At 38.6% G+C, this 23,531-nt stretch overlaps 1 protein-coding gene across 1 annotated transcript; it reads right to left on the bottom strand.

Annotated features, from left to right (window-relative positions):
• Window positions 1–1,523: 1,523 nt before the first annotated feature.
• Window positions 1,524–11,780, bottom strand: LOC130912827 (E3 ubiquitin-protein ligase NEURL3). Its single transcript, XM_057830897.1, has 4 exons — window positions 11,367–11,780; window positions 5,373–5,885; window positions 4,653–4,760; window positions 1,524–4,563 (listed from the first exon to the last, which is right to left on the bottom strand). Exons 1-4 carry the CDS (start codon window positions 11,410–11,412, stop codon window positions 4,376–4,378), a joined length of 855 nt encoding a protein of 284 aa, XP_057686880.1. The 5' UTR covers window positions 11,413–11,780; the 3' UTR covers window positions 1,524–4,375.
• Between the last annotated feature and the right edge of the window lie 11,751 nt (window positions 11,781–23,531).

Below are 23,531 nucleotides of genomic sequence, written 5' to 3'. Positions count from 1 at the left end.
GGACGCAGAGTGAGGATTTTTTTCAAGAAAAAAACATTTGTCATGTTTGTGATTCTTCACTATAGTCACAATGCAGCTACTTGATTGTGTATAAACAGGATTATATGGGGACAATTAAGACAAAAGATAAAAACTAGATTGGTCATTTCGACTGTTTACGCTCCCATAAAATGTGAATGTAAGAATGAAACTGGCAACTAAAATGTAGACTTTGCCTGACAATGTGGACGCATTCACATAATGTGACCTTTAAATTAAGTCAGCATTTTCAATGAAAGTTAAAATCCAAATGAGCTTTACATCCAACAACGGCCCTGAACGGCTTTTGTTCAACCATAGGCATTGTCATCTTATGGCAGTGCTTCTCAATTATTTTCTCCTACGCCCCCCCCAAAGGAAGACATAAATGTTTCGCGCCCCCCCCCAAGCTCTGCCGCCACTGTAAATAGTATCATTTGTCTATAATATTACTATTATAAGTACGCCTCTGCCTCACATTGTATCCTTTTTTTTCCATGAGAGAAAATAACAGAGATGAACTTCTAAAGTATAACTTTATTAACATTGTTTTGTTAGTAACAGAAAAGACAACGCGCATCAATTTGCCAAATTCAAATTGATTAGAAACATTAACTCATGGGGACAATATGCCAAAAAATTTGACCGAAAAAACAAAACTGAATAGAAGAAAAAAAATAGTGTCTTTGGACAGAAGGACAGTTTTAATTTTCACTGCTCACAGTATCACCTCCAGTTTGCAATGATGTGGAGTTATTTTTGCACTGAGCATGCGAACAGTGCTCACTGGTTTACTGATATAACACTGACAAAGCGGGACGATTGTTGGCAATATTCGGCACATTTTCGCTGAAAAACAACCAAGCAGTTTCTCAATGAGATTGGGGTCTAATGTCTTTAAGTGGCGTCTTAATTGATTTGGCTTCCGGCTGTCCGCTATAATCATTTTTAGACACAGTAAACAGTGGTCTTTCCTCGTCTACAACTGTATTAAATGTCAAAGCCAAAAGGCAAACGGCCCGAAAAAAGCGAACTCTCGGGGGCCGAGGGAGAACCGTAGGTGAGGGCGGTCGTCATGACGATCCCAAGCCGAAAATGGCACTTCTCGGGCGGACACATGAGAACCGGAGAAGACAGTGGGTCGCTGCGTGAGTCCGGCCGGAAAACGGCTTTCGAAAACGGCGCACAGCTCTCCAGCTCTTTGTGAGTCTCTTCCGTGTGCTGAGTGCTCTTGCTTACTTCAAAAATACTGCGCGCACTTTGAAAATGAGAGCGCCACTGCCACCCACTGAGTGGATGTGCAAGTACACTTTATTCTATCTAGTACGGCAAAGAAAAACAAAAAAAAAAGCATGTTCCCCGAGATCACACGTGCCACCCCTGGCATCGCTCTGCGCCCCCCTGGGGGGGGCGCGCCCCACTATTTGAGAAGTACTGTCTTATGGGAACCACTGTTTTATTGTCAATAAGAGAAATATACAGATGTAAGACAATTATTTAACAGTAATAGCTTTATTTTGCTTTTCATTGAAGTGCTAAATGGACAATATATACATCATAATTGTATAGATTACATATATTTACAGTGCAAACAGAACTTTGCCTTTTAAGTAGAAACAAAATACAGCATTTTAAACATTAAACAGATACTCTGCATTTTGTATTATGAGAATGGCAGAACCAAAAGTGCATGTTTTTAATTGTCAAGAAATACATCTATTTACAAGTGGTACAAAATTCAAATTCACAGAGAGGTCCTGAAAAACAAATCATATATTTTGAGTTCATCCTCATAGTTTATAATGGTTTTTAATGTACGTAAAATAATGAGTTAGTTTCTATTGTTACAATATCAAACATTTGAGGATACAGCCTCAGTTTTGTTTTGACCAATATGTAGGCCTGCTCTACTCATTTACTTTATTGTTGGTCACTATAGTGCAGGGGTGTCAAACCAATTCCGGATAGGGCCGCAGTGGGTCCTGGTCTTCGTTCCAACAGATCCAGCACAGACAGTTCAACCAATGAGGTTTCTGCTAAAACAAGCAGCACCTGACTGCAATCAACTGATTACACTTGGACAGATAGGTGAAAAGGTATTCATCTCATTTGGTTGGAATCGGTGTTGTTTTCGTCAACGACGACGATAATGAAAATATTTCGTCAATGAACAATTTTTTCATGACGATGACGAGCGAAAAACGATGGATGGAGATGATGCCAGTTGTCATCTGAAGAGACGAGACGAAAATTCGATATAAGTTTATCAGATATTTTCTTATCGCATGTTTAGTTAGTATGCATCTTAGCAGTGTTTGGTCGTGTCACTCATGTGGCATGCTGTGCCTCCCCACGACGCCCCTTTAAGCATGTGCCCATTCTAGGCTCCTTTTATGAAACACATGTCAGGTGCTGCTTGGTAAGTTTTGTTTTCTTATCTTGGCTATGTCACGTTGCTTTAGCCTTTGATGGTCTGTGCTGAGTGATCATCACACACCAAACTAACTTGTAGTGTTAGCATAGCGTTCATGTGAGCATTAGCATTTTGCGCAGTGACATCTGTGAGTGTTTTCTTAAACTCTTCGAAAAAATTTTAATAGTCCGTGGCATCCAGGTTAGTATTTTCGCCAGCGATGACGATAACGAAAATATTTCGTCAACGAACAAATTTTTCATGACGATGACATCACGATGATGAGCTAAAAACGTGTCTTGGGAGACTAAAACATGAGATGGATGCCAGTGTTCGTCTGACGAGACAAGATGAAAATTCGCCATGGTTTCCGACATAAATTCACAATGTGTGATATTTTCTTATTGTGTGTGTAGTTAGCATGCATCTTATCAGTGTTTGGTCGTATCACTCATGTGATGTGCTGCGCCTCCCAACAACCCCCTGCCCCACAGACAGGTTTAAGCATGTGCCCGTTCCAGGCTCCTTTTATGAAACACATGTCAGGTGCTTCTTGGTAAGTTTTGTTTTCTTATCTTGGCTATGCTATGTTGCTTTAGCCTTTGAAGGTCTGTGCTCAATGATCATCACACACCAAACTAACTTGTAGTGTTAGCATAGCGTTTGCGTGAGCATTAGCATTTTGCGCGGTGACTTAGTGAGTGTCTTCTTAGACTCTTCTAAAAATTTTTACATAATTCGTGGTATCCAGGTGAGTGTTGTTTTCGTCAACGATGACAATAACGAAAATATTTCGTCAACGAACAAATTTTTCATGACGATGACGTCATGCTGACGAGCTAAAAATGTGTCTTGGGAGACTAAAACATAACGAGACGGATGCTAGTTGTCGTCTGACAAGACGAGATGAAAATTCGCCATGGTTTACGACATAAGTCTACAATGTGTGATATTTTCTTATCGTGTGTGTGTAGTTAACACGCACCTTAGCAGTATTTGGTCGTGTCACTCGTGACGTGCTGCGCCTTAACAAAGAATCGAGACTGTTTTACGTTTATATCTATAAAGAATTCGGGGATAGAAACATTAATACACAAGAATTTTCAACGGAAAAAGCTCTGTTTAAAAATGTCGGCCGCCGCATTGACTAACAGACTAGCCTCGTACTTCGACATATTTACATGAAATAAATGCGTAACTGCCGTTTTTTTTGCATCACAAGAATTTTCAACAGAAAAAGCTCTTTGTCTGTGATTCCACTCAGTCAGCTTTGACAGCCATGCCAACAATGCAGGCCCCCTATCAATCGGCCCTGCACCCCGTGTCCCGTCAGTAGTTATGAAGTCTATGGTCTGGGCTGAGTCATCATCACACACTACACTAACTTGTAGCGTTAGCATAGCATTCGCGTTAGCATTAGCATTTAGCACGGTGACTCTGTGTCTTCTTAAACTCTTCGAAAACATTTTCATATGGTTGATGCCATACAGGCGAGTTTAATTATTTGCAAATAATGTGCTGTTTTCCTGCTGAGTGTGTATTATCATCATGAAAATGGTGATGTCGTTGTAGACTCCACAGCTATGTGCTCGCCTGTCATGTTCATTCAAAATTGTTAGGAAACCTTTTATTTATTTATTTAATCATGGACTAAAACTTTTGAAGTTTATAGACGAAAATTTTTTAAGAATTGTCGACTAAAACTAGACGAAATTTGTCAGAGTTTTCGTTGACCAAAACTAGACGAAGACGAACACATTTTGAAATAACTAAAATATGACAGATTAATAAGTATTTTCATCCAAAAGACTAGCACTAAGACGAAAATTAAAAGGGCTGGCAAAAACAACACTGGTTGGAATGAAATCCAGCACCCACTGCAGCCCTTGGAGGACCGGTTTGACACTCCTACTATAGTTGCATTTTAAAAAGCAGTTACTTTTTTCAGTGGTCAAGAATCAATCTCCATCCCGTCGATTGCCCCGTAATGCTGCATCTGCACAAGGGGCAAGTATCAAAGTTCTCAATGACACGGACCAAACACTTTTGACACAAACAGCGGTGGCCACAAGGCAGAAAGACGTTGGCTTGCCGGTTCATACACGCCACACAGGTCGTCCTTTCTTCTCCATCTGTCATCAAGGAACAGGAAGCACAATGAAAAAAATCCATCACAGTTTTCTGTACACATTGACTGCTTCATTGACAACAGTCTTTCTACCTTTTGTCGGGTTGAGAAGGGGAGATATTACGGAATCTGTGTCAGCATAAAGCATGGGGGAAGTCTCACATGACCTCCTGGTTGATAAAAATCCGCGCTTCTTAGAACCTGTAGGGAAAAAAAAGGGGGGGGGGGCTTCTCATGAACAAAGTGCATAAATTGGTTAAAAATAGCTAATCATTTTGTGACAAAAAAAAATTATACTGAGGCTGTGTGTATTGGCCCGAATATAAGACGATGTTTTTTGCATTGAAATAAGACTGAATAAGTGGGGGTCGTCTTATATTCGCGGTCTAAACATTATACCCATTCACGACGCTAGATGGCGCCAGGTATCATTGAAGCAATGTTCTGTCATGATAGATCTCAGCTACTCTCAAGTTTAACCAGTTTGCATTATTCTATTGCAATGTTTTTCCTTATTCAGATTTGTTTTAAGACTACAGTTACAGTTAGACTTCACTTTTATGGTTAATGCAGTTATTGCAATTTACATATTTAAATGTTCAGATATTAAGATTTGAATGAGGCAAAATAACATGCATTTTCTCTCAAATATATTGTTATAATCATATGTTTCAAATGTACTGTAATTATTTTTTGTGTAAAAATTAATTTGGTGTTTAAAAAGTCTTTTTTCAAACTTGAGTCTTGAAAAAGAGGGGGTCGTAGTATTATCAGGGCCGTCTTTTATCCGGGCCAATATGGTACGAAACCTACCCAAAAGGAGAATGGAGCATGTCTTTCCATAAATATCAATCATGGCCCACAGAGGCTTTTTGAGGATCACTCCTTTTAAGAGCTTTTTCTTGCAGCCATACTGGTCCGCGACATAAATACTGCCTGATCTCGACACCCAGAATATCAGCTCAGATCCTGTCTTGCAGAGGGCCTCAGAAACACGAGCAGCCCAGTGTCCAGAGGTGTTGGTGAGGTTTGGGATAGCGAAATCTGGCAGGGGCAGAGAACGGGAATCGGGAGAAACATTGGTGAAGCCCACTCGCATTGCTCCGTTCCATTTGGGGGCTTCGGCTTCAATCCGAAGTCGAATCCGCTCCTGGGCCCTCACGGGGCGACTGCTGAACACCAAGCCATTTTTGAAGGTGTTTTTATCCCTCTTTGCATGCCGATACCCCTGACTAAGGTGGACCTTGTCTCCAACGGCGCTTTGATGGAACGTCAGAGGACCGAGGCACAGGATACCACATGCGTTCGACATATCTGACCCAATATCTGCAAGATCAGATTGTACAAAATTAGATGCATTGTGCATTAGAACAAGTGTTAAACTGATTTTGGTTCGCAGACCACAATTATGAAATTTAGACCTCATTTTTTTATCAAATAAGTTGACTCAATGGCTGCCATTGAGGACGGTCGACGTCTAATCAATTTTTGACTGGGAGAGTGCAAATGAACGTTCAAAATTGATTGAACATCGAGCGCCGTCAATGGCACCGCAAGATTCATCGCATTCACTTCCACTTCCAGTCCCAGTAAAAGTGAACTGGAGGTCTATCGTTGTCAATAGCAGGCAATGAGTTCATTATGCGTCACGTCCATGTAATTTTAAGATACTTATAAGTAGGGATGGGAATTGATAGGAGTTTTACGATTCCGATTCCATTATCGATATTGCTTAACGATTCGATTCTTTATCGATTCTCTTATCGATTCTAATTTGGGGAAAAAGAAGAACAAACGTTTTGATTGGCATCGAGTTTGTTTAATCAGAACTCACAACCTTACAAACTCACAACAAAATCAAAAGAGGCCCAAAGCCTCAATGTTAACTGTGGCAATAAGTGGCAAACAGACAAGAATGTGTAACATTTTACTGAAACATTTATCTAATAGAAATAAAAAAATATTGGTATATATTGGCAGATAGGTTGTTGTTCTGCCTTTGGCAATATGTGTTTAAGCAGGGGTCCCCAAACTTTTTCCTGTGAGGGCCACGTAACTTTTCCCTTCTCTGATGAGGGGCCAGGGTCAGTTTGTAACAGAAAAAGTGTGACGATTGCAGAAGTGCATAAATGTAAAAAATTATTGTTTTTCAGAAAGCCACAATCAAATAACCCTTTCTGGATTCTTCACGAAATGAAAGTAAATAAAATAAAAATAATAATATAATAATAATAATTAATAATAAAAACACTATTAATTAAATAGATAATAACAAAATAACCCTCTCTGAATTCTTCAAGGAAAAAGGCCAGGAAATAAATAACACGATTGAGAAAAAAAAAAATCAAAATGGCCGGACCAAATGTGGGGGCGGGCCGTATTTGGGCCGCGGGCTGCAGTTTGGGCACCCGAAGAAATGCCGCATCCAAGCGAGTGAGCGAGCGAAGTGAGATAGGGAAACACTTCAACGAGCCTACGTTCTTTGTTAATGTTAATATCTACAGAGGCAACGCCTGTATGTATCATCTTTTGTGTTGTTGTTGTTGTGTTTCCACTCGCGATCGGACACTTAAATCCAGTTGTGTAGTGGTTTGAACGATGTGCTAATGCTAGCGAACGAATGCTAACCATACTGTTATTAGCAGCTAATCATCGCTGATTTACGTTGATGCAAACCTGTTTGTTATTGGGGACGAAATTGATTTGTTTCATTTCTATTCTTAGTTTCACTCTTCAAGTGATGGTTGAATAAAGTCAGCAAATTATACCAACGTCTTCTACATCGTCATTTGGGAGTTTAGCTAGCTGTATAACCAGAACTGAGCTTTAGCCTCTCTGTGAGGACAGCGCAGTCGTATTCCCTCCCGATGCAGTTACCTCCACCTTGCAATGACTGCAAGTCGCTTTGTTGTAATTTTTCCTCGTGAAGTGAAGACACACTTTCGAGCGTTTGAACCTACGTGCTGTCATTGTTATGTTTATGGCTGCAATGCTCGTGCTTACCCGTCGTAACCTTTCATTTTCAGACTTTCCTGGTGAAGTGTAGTCAAACTTTGGAGTGGTTCTTGGCGCCATGCTAGTTTGATGCGTCTGGACAACAAGACACGTCACGACGCAATACGCGTCTTTCGTTAAAGGGATTGTTAAGGCTTTTTCATTGTGATGTCGAGGCCTTGAAACACTCGGAACCGGTTCCGAATTGGAATCGGATTTCGATTCCCATCCCTACTTATAAGTCACTTCCTGGAAATTTTGGATAGTTCCCTGTTCAATTTTCGAGCATTTCCGACCTGATTTCTTTTGATTTTGGGGCATTTCTAGGTGACTTCCTGTTGGTTTTGTGGCATTTTCAGGTCACTTCCATGTTCACTCATTGGCTGCCATTGACGGTGCGAGACGTCCAATCCATTTTGACTGTGCGAATGAACCAATGTAACTGCGAACATGAAAGTAAGCCAAGTGCAATACAGTTATCCCTCGCTAATTCAAACTTCGCGCCCTTAGTCCATCGCAGATTTTTTTCAATTCAAAATTAAATAAATAAATACAGATGAGCTGTCCCGAGCCGATCGCGTACTCTCCCTCTCCCTCCCTCCCTCCCTCTCTCTGCTCTTTGTTGGTCAGGCAGTGCACTGGAGTTGCTTATTAAAGTTAACAATGATTGACAGACATTAAGGTTTGCTCTTGCGAGAGACGCTTGGAAGCTGAAACTTCAAAGCGCCGCATACGTCAATCATCGTTTAACCTGTTAAACAGTTGCTATGGCAACTCATTGTGAGTAAGCGAGCAGCTTGAGTGGATTTGTGTGGACTCACTCAATGAAGCATTTCATAAAGACATTTTTTTATTGTTGTTTAAAGATAATGCGGTGGGACAGTAACATGTTTAAAAATTCTTATTATTACATTTAAAGTGCTTAAAAATGTTTTTTTTATCATACTTTGGGGGGGGGGGGAGCGAAAAAAACATGTTTTATTTGTATTTTAAAAAATCTTTATTTGTAAAAAAAAATCCAGATTTAGCATTGGAAAGAGTTCCCATGCTAAATCTGGATTTTTTTTTTGGGGGGGGGGGGGGGGCGCCACTTCGCGGTTTTTAACATCGCAGTGGGTTCTGGTCCCCATTAATCGCAAAAAACGAGGGATCACTGTAGTGTACGCAGTCGATCACAAAAATCACAAATCTCCGGTTTTACGGTCAAAATAAAATCATGTGATTTTGCTATGACGTCAATGGCTGGAAGTCATAGCCAAAATGGTGATTTTTTTCATGTTCAGTCAATGAATATTGGACTCTGGCAAGTATTCACAATATGTAGTAAATCACAATAATCGTCAACAATTTCGCACTAATGAAAGCAAAAAGATAACCAAAAAATTCACGTTGTGATTGAAGGTTACAGGACCCAATAAAATGATTTGAAATATTTGCATCAAAATAAAAATACATTATGGTGTATTTATGAATCAGCCCATAGAAATGAACAGAAAAACAAAGACTTTATGCCGTGTTGTTTTCGTCAACGATAACGTTAACGAAAATATTTCGTCAACAAACTATTTTTTCATGACGATGACATCATGATGGCAAGCTAAAAAGGTGTCTTGTGAGACTAAAACATAACGAGATGGATACCAGTCGTAGTCTAAGGAGACAAGAACGAGACAAAAATTTGCCATAGTTTCTGTCATAAGTTCACAATGTGTGATATTTTGTTATCGTATGTGTAGTTAGCATGTATCTTAGTAGTGTTTGGTCGTGTCACGAATGTGACGTGCTGCGCCTCCCCCTGACCTCCCTGCCCCGCACAGAGGCTTAAGCGTGTGCCCATTCCAGGCTCCTTTTGTGAAAAACGTGTCAGGTACTACTTGGTAAGTTTTGTTTTCTTATCATATCTAAACAGTGCCTATCTATGCCCTGTTGCTTTAGCATTTAAAGGTCTGTGCTGAGTGATCCTCACACACTAAACTAACTTGTAGTGCTAGCATAACGGTCATGTTAGCATAGGGTTCGCGTTAGCATGAGGATTTAGCGCGGTGACTCGGACAGTGCCTTCTTCAACACTTGGAAAACTTTTTCCATAGAGTTTGTGTTGTCCAGGTGAGTTTAATTAATAATGTGCCGTTTTCCTGCCGAGTGTATATTATCATCATGAAGATGTTGATGTTGATGTCATTGTACACTCTACAATTATGTACTCGTCTGTCAATGTTTATTCGAAGTTTTTGGAAACCTTTATTTATTTATTTTAGGGGTGTCAAACGATTAAAATTTTTAATCAAGTTAATTACAGCTTAAAAATTAATTAATCGTAATTAATCGCAATTAATCGCAATTCAAACCATCTATAAAATATGCCATATTTTTCTGTAAATTATTGTTGGAATGGAAAGATAAGACACAAGATGGGTATATACATTCAATATACGGTACATAAGTACTGTAATTGTTTATCATAACAATAAATCAACAACATGGCATTACCATTATTAACATTCTGTTAAAGCGATCCATGGATAGAAAGACTTGTAGTTCTTAAAAGATAAATGTTAGTACAAGGTATAGAAATTTTATATTAAACCCCTCTTAATGTTTTCGTTTTAATAAAATCTGTAAAAATTTCAATCAAAAAATAAACTAGTAGCCCGCCATTGTTGATGTCAATAATTACTTACACAATTCTCATGGGTGCTGAAGCCTATAAAATCAGTCGCACCCAAGCGCCAGCAGAGGGTGATAAAACTCCGAAAAACACAACAAGTACACATCTCACTTTGCTGTCATTTTAATCTGTTTGAGCGGGGCATTTGTGCGTTAATTGCGTCAAATATTTTAACGTGATTAATTCAAAAAATTAATTACCGCCCGGTGTAACGCGATAATTTTGACAGCCCTAATTTATTTATTTATTTATTCATGAACTAAAACTTTTGAAGTTTATAGATGAAAATATTTTGAGAATTGTCAACTAAAAATAGACGAAATTTATTTGAGTTTTCATTGAGTAAAACTAGACGAAGACGAACACATTTTAAATATATAAAATATGACTAACATTAATGAGTATTTTTGACCAAAAGACTACGACAAAAATTAAAATTTGATTACATGTTCAAGCAAGGGTTTCCACTCAACAAGTTGTACTATTATTATGACAGTATATCAAGACTACTAATTGATGTCTTGGCATTGTTTGCAAAACATCAATCCATGTGTCAATTCTTTCATTCTCCCATTTCTTAAAAGCTCTAATGCAAAAGCCATTAATCCAACTCTGTCGTTTTTTTCCCCTTTTTAAAATGACCTGGTTTGAAGATACAGCATTTTATCATAAGTATGTTGTGCCTCCGTTTTTTTTTTCTTTATCTCTTATGCTCACTGACCATAACCTAAGTTACACCTTCTCTCCAACACATTGCTATGTTTATGCATTGTGTTCTACTTGCCCTGTCAACTTACCTCGTGAACATAATAGATGATGTATGAATCAAGTTTTTATTGTTAATGAAATTATTTTTGAAGAAATGTATTATTACTGATTATGACTGATAATTTCATGCAAAAGGTCTTGATTAAACAATATATTTATTACTTTGACTGAACAGCATCATAATCAGAAGCGTTTCTTTTCTCAACACTTTTTAAATACACAAGAACATAATTCATGCAGTGGCTAAACGAGTATTTTGTAAACAAAACGCATGTTAGATTGCAAATAATTCAAAATCAGATGCAACTGCACGTATTGCTGATATAATAACAAAATAATATATTTCATTTAAAGTTATGTGTAAAATGAAAACTCACCAGCCTTCTCCAATGTCATGTAGCCTGTATTCTGCGTTGTCTGCATCAATAAGTTGAACAGGAAGAGGTGCTCAACTCCAATGAAAGTGAAGGTATGTCAAGTGCATTTATTACATGAATGCATGTGACTTGAAACAAACATTAGATTATCATTAAGATTATGAAGGGGGAGGGACTGAGGGAGGTGGCCATTTTTTGGAAATTTTTTGTCTCCTCTATCCCAGCATATCAATAGTGATACACGTGTGTGTATTTACATTCTTATTTAAGCACGCTGATCCAGGTCATATTTAAGATGGCAAAATTGTACTCTTTTCCAACATAGAATAGGAATTCTAGCAAATGTGTAATGGGAAATGTGTTAAGTAAATCATCTACGACGTGACATCGCCTACAAAGAGTTCAAGTCTAGTCTAGTCTAGTCAGTCACATGTTAGTGAAAGGAAGCTTTCGAAAATGAAAGCGTGGAAATTTTCAGAGGCAGTTGTACCGCTGAAGGCCAACCTCTTCACAATGACTGGCTGGCGGCTTGGACCATGTGACAGCAAAAATCCATATGGGAGAAGCCAAAATGACATCATCACAGTTGGAAAGTTACACATTGCTTTAACTGTCACATGACTGTTTCTGGGAAACAGAGGGATTCCTGCGAAACATTTGCTTTAAATTAATTCACACACATGAGGAAAAAAATGTTTCTATGTTTTACTACATGAAGATTGACACAATAGTGTATAATGTAGAGTATTATACACCAGGGGTCATGAATCAAAAATCCTCTTGGTCCGAAATTTAAAAATTACAACAATCTCAGGTCCGGAAATATTTTTAATAGGGCTGTCAAACGATTAAAATTTTTAATCGAGTTAATTACAGCTTAAAAATTCATTAATCGTAATTAATCGCAATTAATTGCAATTCAAACCATCTATAAAATATGCCATATTTTTCTGTAAATTATATATATATTCTGTAAAATAAATTGTTGGAATGGAAAGATAAGACACAAGATGGATATATATACATTCAACATACGGTACATAAGGACTGTAGTGGGCATTTCACTCTACTGTCATTTAAATCTGTCTATGCTGTCCTCACTCCGAAGCGTCTACTTTTTCCAAAGCAAGACACCTAGTGAACGACGCCTTAATAATTAGACTTCTTCCTTTTTCATCTGATTTATTAATAAAATGGCCTCAAACCATTGTCCTCTTTAGACCGTCGTAAAACTACAAAAAAAAGTACACAAGCATTGCATTAGCAACAACCTTAGCTTAGCACGCTATACAGGTTCACTAAACATAAACAAAAAGCGTCTCATACAAAAAATATAACATTTCGCTTACTAACATAATATGTACATTCTTTACAACAAACATACTTACGGACAAATCAAGGATCATATAAGCACAACATTATCAGCCCGAGACGTCGTGCAGCCATAATGAACTGGCAAGAAAACAATAAACCATGTCGCAATGCGACCACAAGAGTTCGCTGTTGGACAGCACAAAAAGCCTTGCTGTAAAACGACCAAAAGGCAGAATACTTTCTGAGCGGGACATGTGCGTTAATTGCGTCAAATATTTTAACGTGATTATTTTAAAAAATGAATTACTGCGCGTTAACGCGATAATTTTGAGAGCCCTAATTTTTAATGCTTCTTTTTTTCCAAAAAATACAAACGTATCTTTACGTAGCCATGCTGATAATTACAACATTCAAAAATGTACATAAAATATAAAAAATAAATTCATAGTAAGTAATAAATAATATTTAATAATAATTCATTAGTAATAAATAATGAAGCGATCATATTGAGCCCTTAATTCCGGTATTTTTTGAGAACGGATGGCAGAGTTCATAGGGAAACTTTGCGAAAAAGCTGCATGCTTCGTCTCATAGTGCCTTTACAAATTGCTACTTTTTACAAGCGCTACCATTATTCGGCCATTCCTTACTACGCAGCGAAACGTCTACACAACGCTCAGCCCGCTTGCGCAAGCATCCGCACACATGCGCACATCGGTCAGCAGCGGCGAGAACTCACTATTTTTGTTTTTAATTTAGTTTTTTAGAACCTTTTCATTGCCTCAAAAACACTTTTTGCATGCACTGTAAAAAATTTCAGTGTAAAATAACGGTAAAGAGCTGGCAGTAGGGTTGCCATTTATATACTGTTATTTTACAGTCTTGGTAATGTAAAAATGCTTCACAGTAATAGTCCGTTATCCAGAAAAACTGTTGACTGCTGTATTCATAGAAAATACAGTAAAAGTCTGTCAGCAGGATTGCCATTACCAGACTGTTATTTAACAGTCTTGGTAATGTAAAAATGTTTCACAGTAATAGTCTAATCCAGGAAAAACTGTCTATTCCTGTATTACCAGAATTTACAGTAAAGAGCAGTCAACTGAGGAGCTGCAGTATGCTGCGTTTTTAACGATATACTGTGTTTTAACGGTATTTGGGAAAATTACAGTCTATGAATGCATATATTTCCATCTAGTACAGAAAAAAATGCTGATGTCAGGGGCGAAACAGAACAGGTTTTATTTCATCGTGTTGGCAGGCAGTGAAAACGGACAGGAACTAGAGATGGTGCAGTCGGGTCGTGTAGGTCAGGCTGAGTAGGCTGGAGATCTGCCGTTATCGGGTCAAGCAGGACAGGTTGATCTCAATGGAGTGCTGGCATAGTCTGGTCAAGCAGAACAGGCTGAGCAAGTTGATTGGGCTGGAACTCTGGAGTAGTCGGGTCAGGCAGGACAGGCTGGGTCAGAAGTGGTGATCGGTCAAGGACAAATCCCAAAAAACCCCTAAACAGTATACTACAATTGTCCAAACATTTCCACCGATGAGTCAAGCCTTGTGCTAAAGGCCACTGCTGGCACATTTCATCTTTTAATTCTGCTGCTTACCGGCTGCCTCCCTGGTTATCTTTTACCAACGTCTCCAGCTGCACAGGACTGCAAGTGTCAATAGCCAAACCAGGCTGCCATCTTCCTTTTCTGCTTTTATAGCTCTGGAATGCGCATGGGTTGATTGGCCAATCTCTTCCAGCTGTACATCGTTTCCATAGTGCTTGCATGCCGGTGATTTTCCAGTTCACGCCCTGGTTGTCTGCTCAATGCTTTTTTGTTGATGTTTTATCAGGGTTTGACTTTACATTGTCCATAATACTCCCATTCTTCGCATGGGTTCTTCAATATGAAGAAGTAAGAGTTTGTAAAAAGAAAAAAAAAAAAATGAAGCAAAAAAGCACCTGTCTAATTTACTCCAAACTTAAATATTAGTCTCATGTGTGATGTGGGGACAAAGTTTGTCGCAGCCAGTGACGTTTCCACAGTAATTCACCGCTATACCACGAGATTGGTGTGGCTTTGTCTTTGTGTGGTTTTGGAGGACTCTTGACAAATTCCTTTATTTTCCATTGAGAGCAATGGCAATAGAGATGAAACGTGTGAATTTGCAGCTGCAGATGATTAATATTAAATAACAAATGTTGTCAATACAAATGTTGAAGCGTAGGCGACACAGAAGTCGTTTGTGAATGTTTGAAAATGGTGTTGTTGTTGTGCTGAACCGGAAACAATGTTCTGAGCGGACCAATCACAGTCCTTCGACGTTCACGTCAAGCGCGTTGACGTGATGTGTAGTCAGGACTTTTTGGAGGTGCACGTCAGGCTATGGCGTAGGGCAGGGGTGGGCAAAGTATTCCGGAAAGGGCCGCAGTGGGTGCGGGTTTTTGTTCATACCAATCATGAGGACAGCCTTTCACCAATCTGGTTTCTTACAAGTGCAATCAGTTGATTGCAGTCAGGTGCTTCTTGTTTCCACTGAAACCTCATTGGTTAAACTGTCTGTGCTGAATCAGTTGAAACAAAGACCAGGACCCACTGCGGCCCTCAAGGACCGGTTTGCCCACCCTTGGCGTAGGGTCATAATCGGATCTGCGTTAATGGCGTAGGTCCGCCGTCACTGCTACACAGAAGCATAAATCAGCCTTCAGGGTGATGGAATACTTCAATTTTTGGAGAAGGGCCAGTTTAGATTAGAGTGGGGATAACACAAGAAACATATAACATATGAGTAGAATAGAATGGAGGCGACGTCAAATAATATAATAATATAGCCTGTAGGCCAACAAAACATCCAGTCTGGTGTTTGCGTCGATGTGATTGTGTTGTAGTCTGAGGCTCAACTCCCATACATCATCCGCTACAGCTAACGCTAATGCCTTTAGCTAACATTTGCAACATCAAAATTTAAAACTACTAACAATCAAAACATAAACATAATAAATTTATAAAATAAATAATAATAAAAATAGAGAAATAATTAGAAATACATTTTATCGTATTGTAACTCCACTGTTGGATACGTATGAGACACTTGGATTTTGCCTTTTTAACCGCTCACTGGCAAACACCTTTCATTTATTTGCCCAAAAAAATTCACTCAGCTGCATCTTTTGCAAAACAATAGAAAACTGTCCTCTACTGGCACTCCGGAGGAATTAACATCATTATTATATATCACTATCCAGCAATCCTCAGAACTTTAGTTTAATATACAATAATTTAGGTAATATGAGTAAGACTTAATTAACTCACCGTTTATAAATTGGTACACATAATCTCAATATAAGTTGAAGAACAAGCACTGGAGAGCAGTCATCTAAGTCATCTAAAGTCATCCTCTGAAGAGTCTCCAACATCCAAATTAAGGCTAATTATGCCCTCCAGGATTTGATGGCAAATTATTTGCGGTGTCTGGTTATTTTAATTTAAATTGGCAAAAAACATAGTCTATATTGCCACAATGTAAAAGATGTCAGATTTCTGACCATGTTCCAAATTTCCAGTCAAAACTCAGTTTCCAAAAAATACGGTAGTGTCATGTAATTGAAACATTAACATACCGTTTACAGCATTTGTCTTGTTGCTTTAATGCTGGTAACCCACAATGCATTGCTAACTACAGTAATAAACTGTTTAACACAAAAACGGTATTTTAGTGTTCAAAATTGGCCGTAAATTTACAGCAATTTTTTACAGTGTGTATTACCCTCTCATACTTTTAACTATTGTGTTTTTTTGTGTTAGCTTTGAAGCAGTTGACCACATTAGTCACGTAGCATATCTAAACCGTCCTTATTTGGTATAACTGTATTTAAGTATTTTCTTAAGGCATTTTTAGTACGTTCTGCCTGTATGCATCCAAACAAAACAAGTTTAGCACGTACGGTAGTACTTTGGGTGTCAAATTCGACTAATGTAGGATGTTTCGCCGATGTAGCAGATTTTGGCAGAACACCGTCTCTGAACAGATGAGGCAGAGCGGTCTTGTGCTGCTGCCAGGTAAAATGAACAAAAATGTGTTGGTCTACTCCTCCTTAAACACTGTTTTCTGCATCAATCTTGCGTAGTTTTGAGCACGCCATTTGCCGTACCTTTTCGCCTCTTCCTCCAACTTCATTTGGCTCAGTCTTTGGCTGTCACTCTGCGGAGTCTGGAAAGCGAGTGTGAGACATGCTTTTCTAAAAATAACTTTCAAATGCTTCACTCCCATTGGCTGGCTCACGCTAAGGTTTTTGTTTGTTGCCCACCTCCGCTCTGCAAACCCGCAGAAAAAAATGATTTTTGTTGTTGCAACGTGTATTAGTCCGGACAGCTTGAGATCCGGTCCAGACGGCTTGGGGGACCGGAACCGGACCGAGGTCCGCGGTTCCGTGACCTCTGTTATACACCATATAACCATTCATCTATTCATCTTCCATGCTGCTTATCTTCACAAGGGTTGCAGGGCTACTGAAGTCGATCCCAGCTAACTATGGGCAGTAGTCGGAGACTCGGAGTACACCTGAATTGGTCGCCAGCCATTTGTAGGGCATTATGAGACAACCGACCATTCACGGACACACTCATGCCTATGGACAATTTGGTGTGTTATTTATAGCTATTAATCTTACAGTATATATATAGGGCATGTGATTTTTTTTTTTTTTTTAACTTAGATCTCATTAAGACCTGGGGTTCACACATTTGGATGTCACATTTTGGATCATTTAGGCCACAATATTAACATGTTAACATGACCCATAATGTAATGTCCAACTATGTCGTCGCCAGGTCTCAATTTTAATTTTATATACTGTATATTTCATTATTAGTTGTTGTTTTTATATGTTTTGATAAAGCTGCAACTGGCTAGCAACCAATGGCGTACCGCACGCAGGCTATTTTTAGACCGTGACGTCGCATCGTAAAGCGGAAGTAAAGCCGAAGTGGGACATTATAGACCCGCCCTCGCATAGACACAACGCAATTAGTGCTACTTGTCTCCGGTAATCTTTCATAAATGAACATGCCGTTCACGCATTGGTTTTTTGGAACCTGTAGAAACGACTCTAGACATTACGACACATGAAGGATGTTTTCTTCATACGTTTCTGGAAACTAAAAACTCGGGTGGAAAAATGTGAAGACCGAATAAACTTGCGCAGACTTTAACACCAGCTCGGCGAATCCATTCACGTGTCATATGCAGTAAACATTATGTTGGGTTGGCATGGTCTTTCAGAGGACAAAGAGGTAAGCCATTTTTATATTTTTACCTTATTTTTTTAGCGTAACGTTGTGCCGTATTGCTTCTGACTGCCACTGTTACCGTTTCTGTTATATATATATATATATATATATATATATATATATATATATATATATATATATATATATATATATATATATATATATATATATATATATATATATATATATATATATATAAACAACTTTAGTAAGAGGGAAGTGTAAAAAAATTATTGGATTAAGATGTGTTATCAATGAAAAAATTAAAAGTGTTCGTTGGCTGTCACTGAGTAGCATTTGCGATCGCTACACAAAGCTAACTAAATTACCCCCAAGAACGGTAAGAGACGTAGGACAACCAGAGGATATATAAGAAAGACAGGGCTGATGGTAAAGGATAGCTTGTTGAAACAGGAGAATGTCATTGCCAGTCGCGTCGATAAAAAAAAGCTAAAGCTATGCTTAGGTCGGCTCTTTTTTTTTTTTACGTCTTTTTCAGCCTTCGACACTAAAGCCATCTCTTTAACTGAAATTTTTTATGTTCTTATTTTTATGGTCTTCTTTTTATGTTCTGCCAGTCAATTTGGCACCAGGCATATCATTTTCGGAGAGAATTTGTAGGATTAGCTCTGTAAACATCTCCTTCGTACACGATTTCCATTCATTTACTATTAGGGAAAAAATGGTGGCTTGTCCTTGCTTAGCAACAGTAGCTAATGTCGTGAATATTAATGAGCGGAAGTGACGTGTTGCTTGCGGTACGCCATTCAGTGTAAAGGCCATAGTTAGTTGGGAAAAACTCCAGCACCACAATGACCCTCGTGAGGATACGCGGTACGAAAGATGCAAGAATGTATGATAAATGCAATCATAAAAATGTATATATGAACAAAATTGATAAAATTACAATGAATGGATGAATTAATACACTCTGATGACAGCCCCCAATAAGACTAAAGTCCCCCTCCCCCCCTAACTTCCTAGTTTTGAACTCATTGCCTGCCATAGACAACAATATACAGTACAGGACAAACTTGGACACACATCATTCAATGCAACACAAATGGAGGTCCCAACCTCATTGATAAAGCAACAAAATCCACTAATCGACCCTGAAAAGGCATACTTGTCAAGTCAAAAACCATTTTAGGTGACTCCCTCTTGAAACTCATCAACAGAATGGCAAGAATATGCAAAAAAGTAATTCGAGCAAAGGCTGGCTACTTTGAGGATACTGGAATATTAAACATGCTTTTAGTCATTTCATCTTTTTGCGAAGTACATAATTCCACATGTGCTCATTCATAGTTTTATTACCGTCAGTGAGAATTTACAATATAGATAGTTATGAAAATAAAGAAAACGCACAATTTAGAAGATGTGTCCAAACTTCTGGCCTGTACTGATGTTGTATGTACAAAAATATATTTGTTTCACTGAAAAAAGATTGATCATTTAATGAAGACATAAAGGTCCAATTTTGGCAAGACAAAAGTTTTGTCGCCGATAGAAAGTAGTGTGAAAAATGAACGAAAAATGTACTTAAAATACAAAAATATGTTTGGGAGTACTGACTGTGAATGTGGCAGCCAAAGATTTAAATGAGTGACATATAAATGGTTAATATTTTGTGAAATGGGATTTTTTTTTCCTGTTCTTGTAATTGTACTTGATATCCATTCATTCATTCAGACGTGAATGAGGTCAGAGCTCTTCTTGAATTCTACTACGTAAGCCAAACTAATTCTAGCATACTTTCGCAGGCCGTGCTTGGTGCACTGGGTCACAGACATGGAAGAAAAGGGAAAAAACAATGTAGGGGATTTCCCAAACCTACCGCTGAGTCAGATGAATGCATTTCAAAATTATTCACGTACAGTGGTATGAAAAAATATCTGAACATTTTGGAATTTCTAACATTTCTGCATATAATCACCATCAAATGTGATCTGATCTTTCTCAAAATCACACAGATGAAAAAAATCATGTCTGCTTTAACTAAAACCAGCCAAACATTTATAGGTTTACATATTTTAATGAGGATAGTATGCAAACAATGACAGAAGGGGAAAATAAGTAAGTGAACCACCATATTTAATATTTCTGAAGTTGATTTACTTCTGTGTTTTGGATCATTGTCTTGTTGCAGCATCCATCATCTTTTTAGCTTCAACTGTCTGACAGACGGCCTCAGGTTTTCCTGCAAAACATCCTTATAAACTTTTGAATTCATTCTTCCATTAATAATTGCAAGTTGTCCAGGCCCTGAGGCAGCAAAACAGCCCCAAATAATTGATGCTCTCCCCACCTTGCTTCATGGTGGGGATGAGGTGTTAATGTTGGTGAGCTGTTCCATTTTACCTCCACACATGACATTGTGTGTTACTCCCAAACGATTCAACTTTTGGCTTCATCAGTCCACAAAATATTTTGCCAAAATTTCTGTGGAGTGTCCAAGTGCCTTTTTGCGAACAACAATGTTATTTTTAGACAGTAGTGGCTTCCTCCGTGGAGTCCTTCCCTTAAACACCACTCTTGGCAGTTTTACATATAGTTGATGTGTGCACAGAGATACTGGACTGTGCCAGTGATTCGTGTAAGTCATTATCAGACACGCTCGGCTTGTTTTTTTTTACCTCTTTGAGTATTCTGCGCTGAACTCTTGGCGTCATCTTTGGTAAACAGCCACTCCTTGGGAGAGAAGCAAAAGTGCCAAACTCTCTCCATTTGTAGACAACTTCTCTGCCTGTCGATTGATGAACATCCAGACTTTTAGAGATGGTTTTGTATCCTTTCCCAGCTTTATACAAATCAACAGTCCTTGATCGCAGGTTTTCAGACAGCTCCTTTGACCGAGCCATGATGCACATTAGACAATGCTTCGCATTAAGACATTTCTTACCAGGTGTTTTTAGTGGGCAGAGCAGCTTTAAACCACTCATCAGTGATTGGATACACACCGGACTTAAAATGTTTGCTAAAAAAAATGTTTGCAATTGCTCTTTAAGTCACCTTAGGCAGAGAGTTCACTTACTTATTTCCCCCCCTTCTGTCATTGTTTGCATGCTATCCTCATTAAAATATGAAAACCTATAAATGTTTAGGTGGTTTTAGTTCAAGCAGACACTATATTTTCATCTGTGTGATTTTGACAAGATCAGATCACATTTGATGGTGATTTTATGCAGAAATGTGAGAAATTCCAAAAGGTTCAGATACTTTTTCATACCACTGTACATAAAAGCTTCTGTTTGCCAAAACTACAGAAAGTCAGAAACATTGTATTTTTCAAAGTGAAGTAATGCATTTATGCAAAAAATGTAACCATTTATTTATGCTTTAACATGTTTTGAAGAGTTAAGGAGTCACTCAGTCACATTTTATCAATGCCTTTCTGAATGGCACACTTACACATACAGTTTAATGCTGATAAAGGTTTATGGCACAACAACAATCTTACATCAGGTGGATTTTACACATCCGTTTTGATAAAAGATTAGGAAAAACTAAATGGAGACTTCGCAAATGCTGCACAAATGCAGTAGTTGTAATATAATATATTAATAAAACACCTAATTAACACCTAATTCTGTTATGGTCCGCGAATGTGGAAAACAAGATAGGACCCAAGATCAGACAAAAACCGAGGGGAAGCGTGAAGGATTTATTAAATACAAACACGCAATAGCGGAAAAGAGCGAATGACAAAAGGGGCCCGTGACAATAGGTCGACGGGGGATCAATAATGCGAAACTAAGCGGTGGGCAGAGAGCCAATGAGACAGCAAAAATACCTAGGATCACATAACAAAGACAGCTGACGAACAAGCTAGTAAATATAAAGCAGCTCGAAAGTACTACATGTCGAATGGCGACTAGCAAGCTAATATCTCGGCACCGTTCTCTAGGATCGCCGGTGTTTATATACTACTGTTGATTAGCCGGAATTAGCTCTAGTTGTGACATCTGAAACGCCCCCACAGCCGGCTCTGTAGCAAAACAAAATCTGACCAACAGCAGAATGTGACAAATTCACAATCATTTATTTTTTTAAAAATAAACAAAAAAGCACTAACCCCACACACTATTAGTATCATTCAAGATTATCATATTTCAAACTAGGAATTGCAATTTCTGGAGAAATTACGATGGGGCTTTGATGTGGTAGATACCGATCTAAGACCCGCCCAGTTGATTTGGGGACATTTTGGGGACACGTCCTGTTGATATTGGGTCACTTCCTGTTGATTCGGGGTCATTTCAGGGACACGTCATGTTGATATGCGGTCATTTCCTTTATTTGGGGACATTTCGGGGACATGTCCTGTTGATATCCGGTCACTTGCTGTTGGTTTGGGGACATTTGAGCAACACATCCTGTGATATTAAGTAATTTTCTGTTTATTTTGGGACATTTCAGGGACACTTCATGTTTATATTAGGTCATTTCCTCTTCATTTGGGGACATTTCAGGGATATGTCATGTTGATATCCGGTCATTTCCTTTATTTGGGGACATTTCGGGGACATGGCCTGTTGCATGACTGTCAATGGCATAGACTTACCTGGGCGCCAGTTGAATGTCAATGGACTGTAATGGTAACTCTTTGGTAAAAAATGACAACCACATAGGTTTTTCTGCCATTGAAAATGAATGGGAAATTTGGACGTACATGGCTGTCAAAGGCATCCCATTGGAAATGAATGGGACCATTTTTGGTGAATTTTTCGGTGAACTTTTGGTAAATTCTGTATGCAACTTTTATGTCCCTCACTGTGGAATTTTTAAAGTGTAAATTATGCAATTTGGTCAAAAATTGTGGGACTAGATACATTTTGAAAAAATTTTTTTTCTTTTCAAAAGAAAAAAAAACACGTTTACAGGTGAACGGAAAATTTTGTGGGGGGGTCTTTCGAAAAATTTCCCTGCGTCGCACGAAAATTCCAGTTATTTTGATATTCGAACGGTGATGGTTGGTCGAACGGTTTGGGCTGTGCGGCGCGCCAAAGAAACACCATTCAAAAAAACAAAAAGGAATTTTACTATCTGGGCCTTTGCCTTGCAAAGCCCCATCTATCTAGATCTGCACCTTGGACTGGGAAAAAGAACCCCACACACTATTACAGTAGTATCATTCTAGGATATCACATTTCAAACTAGAAACTGCAATTTCTAGAGAAATTACAATGGGGCTTTGTTGTGGTAGATACATATCTAAGACTTGCCCAGTTGATTTGGGGACATTTCGGGGGCACATCCTGTTGATATTAGGTCACTTCCTGTTGATTTGGGGACATTTGGAGGACACGTGCTTTTGATATTAGGTCATTTCATATTTATTTGGGGACATTTTAGGGACATTTCATGTTGATATCAGTTTATTTCCTGTTTATATGAGGACAGTTTGGGGACACGTCCTGTTGCATGGCTGTCAATCGTATCGACTTCCTTGGGCACCAGTTGAATGTCAATGGGCTGTAATGGTAAGTTTTTGGTCAAAAATGACAACCACACAGGTTTTTCTGCCATTGAAAATGAATGGGAAATTTGGACATACAGGGCTGTCAAAGGC

Source organism: Corythoichthys intestinalis, chromosome 3 (assembly GCF_030265065.1).
Source record: "Corythoichthys intestinalis isolate RoL2023-P3 chromosome 3, ASM3026506v1, whole genome shotgun sequence".
NCBI classification, from domain to species: Eukaryota; Metazoa; Chordata; class Actinopteri; order Syngnathiformes; family Syngnathidae; genus Corythoichthys; species Corythoichthys intestinalis.
Note: the sequence above shows the minus strand (reverse complement) of the source record. Positions and strands in the feature narration are given on the sequence as shown.